A 6,109-nucleotide genomic window follows, 5' to 3' on the forward strand; every position below is an offset into this window, starting at 1 on the left:
GCGGTTGTTTGGTCCCAATTTGCCGGGTCAGCAGGGGTTTGTGAGTGTACGTGGGGTACACTGGCAGCTAAGATGTGGTCACAGCTTCCAGCGGCTCACAGTGTTGGGAGGGAGACACCAAATGGAGAGCTCTGGGCAGGCCAGGAGTCTCCCGCCCTTCTGTGATAAATGTTTGAGTGAGTGAGTGGATGGATGGATGGATGGATGGGGAGTGACACATTTTGGTTAGCTCTTATACATTACAAGAGGCCCAGTGCACGAATTCGTGCTGGTGGCTGGTGGAAGGCGGGCTCGTCAGGCGCCGGGAGACCTGGCTTCTCCCTGCTGGCTGACCCGCCTCTGTGAGTGTACGTGGGGCACACTGGCAGCTAAGATGTGGTCACAGCTTCCAGCGGCTCACAGTGTTGGGAGGGAGACACCAAATGGAGAGCTCTGGGCAGGCCAGGAGTCTCCCGCCCTTCTGTGATAAATGTTTGAGTGAGTGAGTGGATGGATGGATGGATGGATGGGGAGTGACACATTTTGGTTAGCTCTTATACATTACAAGAGGCCCAGTGCACGAATTCGTGCATGAGTGGGGTCCCTCGGCCTGGCCGGCGATCAGGCCTGATTGGGGGCCGGCTGGCTGGGAGGAGGGACTGCGGGAGGTTGGCCAGCCACAGGAGGTTGGCTGTGGGAGCACACTGACCACCAGGGGCAGCTCCTGCATTGAGCATCTGCCTCCTGGTGGTCAGTGTGCATCATAGAGACCGGTTGGCTGGTCATTTGGTTGTTTAGTTGTCCGGTCACTTAGGCTTTTATATACCTAGATAATGAGTCCCAGCGAGCAGCCCAAGTCAGGGCTTCCTCTGGGAGAGGGACTTGAGTTGGTGAGTGGGATTTGCAGGTGGCGAAGACAAAAGGGAGGGCAGAGAAGAGAAGAGGCAACAGGAGCAGAGGCACAGAGGTGTAAAGACTGGAATTGGGGTGACGAGTGGGGCCTGGAAGAATGGTCTGGAGTGGCAGGCAGGGGAATGCAAAGGAGAGGAGACCCTCAGAGAGGACAGGGGAGCGATCTGAGCAAATGCAGATTCTAGAAAGAGCCCCCTGATTGGTGGGAGGGGGGATCCTGGAGGCAGAGACACCATGGAGGGGCCTGATCTTGGGGGGCTGGGAACATGGGGGCTGGGCTGGCAGCCAGGTTTCAGCTGGGCAGGCGGCGGTGGTGTTGACGGAGATGGGACCATAGGAAGGAGGAGGTCCTGGTGGGTCCCAGTGTCTTCAAGGGAAGAAAGGAGAACTCACACCCAGCACCCCCCCTCGCCCCGCCCTCACACCGGCTGACACTTCCTCTCTCCCGGGGACAGTCACGTTGGAGCCAGCCACGGTGACCCCCTCACCGATGCAAGTCCCAGAGTTCATCCACGTGATGCTGAAGGTGCCCAGTGTCTGGCCACCGTACAGACACTCCATCTCCGTGCCCGCTGGGTCCTCCTTGGAAGAGGTTCTGATGACGGCCCAGGAGCTCGGAGGATTCATGTGAGACCCCCACCCCCACCACCACCTCTCGGCCCTCACCCCACCCAACCCCGCATCCCTGAAACGGGGTCACGCCTCAATAAGATGGGGGTTTTCTCATGTTACCAGTGGGGAATCCGGCTCAGAGAAGTTGAGTGCCTTCCTTCAAGTCACCCAAGCCCCAGACTTCTCCTCCAGAAAGATGTGCCCCAGTGTGAGAAGGCCCAGTTGGATTTCCCAACGGACAGGGAGGGCCCAGCGCTGGCACCGTGGGGTCATCTGGACCCAGGAAATTTCAGGCGAGAGAGACAGAGACAGAGAGAGAAGAGAGAAAAACTGACAGACAGTGTGCAGAGAGAAGTGCTGAGCAGCCATGTGTCCCCCCCCACAATGTTAGGGACCCTGTGGCCCCACAGAGTAAGGAGATGACTGGGAAAGGGGGGGGGCGGCTTTGTGACACCGCCCTAAAACATTGCTTTCCCTTTGCTTAAGTCACCCTGGATGGGTTGCTGTTTCTTAAAATTATAAAAACCCTCTCTCCCGAAGACCCAAAGCATTGATCAGCCTTTTGGAGAGAGGAGGGGCATGGCCCATGGAATTGTAAGTGTCAGCCTGTGGACTGAAGGGTCCCAGGTTCGATTCCGGTCAAGGGCACATGCCTGGGTTGTGGGCTTGAATTCCTCAGTGGGGGGTGTGCAGGAGGCAGCTGATTAATGATTCTCATCATTGATGTTTCTCTCTCTCTCTCCCTCTCCCTTCCTCTCTAAAATCAATAAAAATATGTTAAAAAGAGAAATCGAACTCCAGTGCTCCCTGATAACGAGGAGCATGGCGTATGTAGAGTCAGAGAGAAGACTGAGCAACCCAGCCACAGGAAGAGGGGGTGGCCCCTGAGCCACAGAACCTTCCAGAACCAGGGACCCAGTGCTACCACCATGTGCCTCTATCCCCCATGTTCAGCTTCTCTCTGCACACTGGCTTCGCCCTCTCTCACTGGCATTTTATGTGATGCTGGCAGCTTCGGATTCTCACCCCTTCAACATCAACCCTCAGAGAGGGCCCAGCTGTGGGGTTGATGATGTAATAGGTGTCCTTCCTGCAGGCCATGGTCATGGTCAGCACAGAGGGGATGAAGTCACCTGATGGGCAGTGACAGTGGGGCTGGAGAGGAGGGGTGGAGGTGACACCCATGGCACGGTGGCCAGGAAGGGTTTGGCTAGCCCGGGCCCTGAGTTTCCTAGTGTGGGTTGAGCTCTACTTCTGTCCTTGGGTCACTGGGAGCCACAGTCACCTTTTCTCCCTCGTTGCCTATCCCTTTGGTAGGTACGGAACCCAGGCCTCCTTGTCAGGCCCCTACCTGACCTCTGTGATGGGGAAAGAAGCCGGAGAGCGTGAGTTCTGGCAGCTCGTCCGAGCCCCCGACACCCCGCTGCAGCAAGGTGAGTCTGGTGGCCGGCCACCTCTGGGTGTGCCCCCCACACCAGCCCTGCCCCCAAAGCGAGGCTTTGACAACTCACCCCAGCGTTCCCTCGAACCATCCTGAGCCCCAGCCTCACATAGTCACTGACGCTCAAGCTTGCAGGCTCCTCCCCGGCCCGGGCCCTGGTCGGGGCTCGTGCAGAAGGCAACCGATCGATGTGTCTCTCTCACATCGATGTTTCTCTCTGTCTTTCCCTCTCTCTTCCACTCTCCTTAAAAATCAATGGAAAAAATATCCTCGAGTGAGAATTAGCAAAAAAAAGAAAGAAAGAAAGAAAGAAAGGTGGGGGATGAAGAGGGATGGGTGGACCGCTAGGCTGTCTCCAATTTTACATCTTCTGCCCCAAACTGTCATGAGCATCCTTGTGCCGCAGCCCAGTCACCAGATAGACTCTTTTCTTTTGAATTGTTTAAAGTATTACATGTCTCCTTTATCCCCTGATTTGACCCCCGATTTGACCCCCACCCCGCCACTCCCACCCCTGAGGACAAGCCCCCACCGCCCCAGTGTCCGCGTCCACTGTGCCCATCGGTTATGCTAATATGCATGCACACAAGTCCTTTGGTTGATCTCTAACCCCTCCTCCCCGACCTTTTTCCGAGGCTGGACGGTCCGCTCAGTGCTACCCTGTCTCTGGATCCACTTTTGTTCATCAGTCTATGCGGATCATTATGTCCCACACATGAGTGAGATCACGTGATGTTTATCTTTCTCCGACTGGCTCATTTCGCTTAGCATAATGCTCTCCAGGTCCATCTAGGCTGTTGTGGATGGTAAGAGTTCTTTCTTTTTATTTTGTTTTTTTCACAGCAACATAGTCGTCCCTTTATTCCATTGTGTAGATGTACCACAGTTTTCTAATCCACTCATCTGCTGATGGGCACTTAGACTGTCTCCAGATCTTAGCTGCAGTATTGTAAATTGTGCTGCTATGAACCTAGGGGTGCGGACAGGCTCTTCAAGGCCATCGGTCCCTGCTCCTGCTCCCTGGGACTTCTAGTCAGCACTTACCATGTCCCACCGCTGAGCCAAGTCCTTTATGGAAGGTGGGAACTTTCTGGGGGAGCTCCAGGAGAAGCCTGACTTCTGAGCTGATTCATAAATTAAACAAAGGGGTCGCCGCAGACGACGCCTGCAGATCCGGCCTCTATCACTGATATGGACCATGTAGCCCGGGGGGCGGGGGGTGGGCAGTGGACTCAGCCATGAGGCAGGCGTGGGTAATTGTGTCCTCTACCGCCCACCCCTTAGCCCTCTAATCCAGCAGGGAGCCCACCCCCATAGGAAGAGGGAGGCCCCATTAGTGATGTCTTTATTATCCCTCCTTCAGAAATGGAGGTGAAATAATCCAGCCACTCACAGAGGTGAAATAATCCAGCCAAAGTCACGCCCATAGTGAGTGACAGAGCTGGGGCTTGGCCCCAGGCGTCACGCTGGAGCCTGGGTTGTCTCCAGTGAGTAGAGGCTGGCTCCTGGAGTCTTCCCCGGTGATCCTGACTCTCCCTCCAGTCCCTTTCCTGGCAGCCCCTCGGGGACGATGGAGACCGTGCCCACTGGGCGTCGTCCGGGTCTCTGGTTCCTCTCACCTTGCGTCGGTTATCCAGGGCTGTTGCCCCTACCCCCACCCTCTGGGGGCTGCCCCGCTGCAAAATGAAGCCATGGGCTTCGGGGACCCCAGGTCACAGCTGAGTTCAGAGGGTCACCTGGCTCTGGACACCAAGCCCTGAGCAGATCTGACCGGCCCTGACCTCAGTTGGAGGTCCAGAAGATGAGATGGGGGAGTGGGGGAGGCTTGGCCTGTTAACACCCCTGCTCCACCTGTCTCTGCAGGTATCGCTGACTACAGACCCAAGGATGGAGAGACCATCGAGCTGAGGCTGGTTACCTGGTAGCCCCCAGCTCACCTCCCCCGGCCGCCTCGAACAATCTCTGCACCTCTACCCTCCTCCGTCCCGGCACGTGCCTGGCCCTGCCGCCGCCTCGTGTGCACTTGAAGCAATGTCCCCGGATCAGCCAGCCACCACCCCTGCAAGGCTCCCAAGCCACTGCCCACCTGGGAGTAGGGAGCCAGGCTCCCTCCCCGGGATGTCTGTCTGCTGGGCTGGCCAGCCTGGCCCTGCGGGCATCCCACGAGGGGCACTCGTAGTCTGAAGGGCATGAAGCACCTCAGACCCCTTAGCACAAGAAGTCCGCCGGCCTCTGGCAGTGTGAGTCCCACCCGCTGTGGCCGTGGGGTCCTACCAGGAGACCGGTGCAGCCCGGGGGCTGAGCCTTGAACCCAGCTCTCAGGTCCCCTGTCAGGGCGGCGGCCCCAGAGCCAGCCGTGGCATAGCAGCTGGCGAGGACCCTGCAGGGCTGCTCAAAGCCTACCTTTGAAATGATTAAAGTGTTGATTATGCACATGCGCCAGCGTCCCGATGCCTTATGCTAGGGAGCACGTGCCGGTGCCGGGAGCAGAGAAAGGGGGCTACCCATGGGCAGGGATGAGGGTGGGTCAGTATGCTGGGTCCTGGGGGAAACGGTGCTAGAAGTGGCAACACTCGCTGGACACTTCCTTGCATAACTTGGAGGGCGCTGGTGTTTTCGTTGTCAGCTCTGCTTTACCGATAAAGAAGCTGGTGTTAAAGAGGGAAAGTGACTCCGCAGTGGCAGGCCTGGCTGAAGAGCTAGAGAGACCTGGGGGTGGGGTGCCCTCCTGGCTCCTTCACTCAATCACTGAAAACTGGGGGCTTCAATGAGTGTTATGATCACATGGCAGAGACAGGGCCCTGGAGGTGGGCTCCCACTCCTGTCTTCTCCCCAGTGCAGTCAGGACAGCACCCCAGGCCTCGGCAGCCAGAGTGTGGGGGCCCTGTCTCTCAGGGGGAAGGCTGTGGGCTCTGGGATATCCTCTGGGAAATAGGGTTCAGGTCAGGGAGACACTCTGAACACCCCACTGAGGTTAGGAAGGGTCTTGCCCTCAGAGGGGCCCTCTGATTGGCAGCACGTCCGTCGGGGTTTACGGTGACACACACACAGTCCTCGAAACCGTAGAGGAAATAGGTGCCTCTTCCTAGAACGCCAGTGTCAGATATGTAGGGTCCAGGCAGGTAGGGGAAGTAGGCGATTTAAAAATTCCTTGTAAAAAATAAA

At 57.2% G+C, this 6,109-nt stretch overlaps 1 protein-coding gene across 1 annotated transcript in view; it reads left to right on the top strand.

Annotated features, from left to right (window-relative positions):
- TCN2 (transcobalamin 2) overlaps nucleotides 1–5,382 on the top strand; it is a 12,263-nt gene extending 6,881 nt beyond the window's left edge. The window contains exons 7-9 of the mRNA XM_015562834.1: nucleotides 1,347–1,518; nucleotides 2,821–2,936; nucleotides 4,808–5,382. Of these exons, the coding sequence (XP_015418320.1) occupies nucleotides 1,347–1,518; nucleotides 2,821–2,936; nucleotides 4,808–4,869 (350 nt within the window). The 3' untranslated portion in view covers nucleotides 4,870–5,382. The remainder of the gene's footprint in view (nucleotides 1–1,346; nucleotides 1,519–2,820; nucleotides 2,937–4,807) is intronic.
- The last annotated feature ends 727 nt before the right edge of the window (nucleotides 5,383–6,109 follow it).

This window comes from Myotis davidii, unplaced genomic scaffold (genome assembly GCF_000327345.1).
Source record: "Myotis davidii unplaced genomic scaffold, ASM32734v1 scaffold478, whole genome shotgun sequence".
NCBI lineage: Eukaryota > Metazoa > Chordata > Mammalia > Chiroptera > Vespertilionidae > Myotis > Myotis davidii.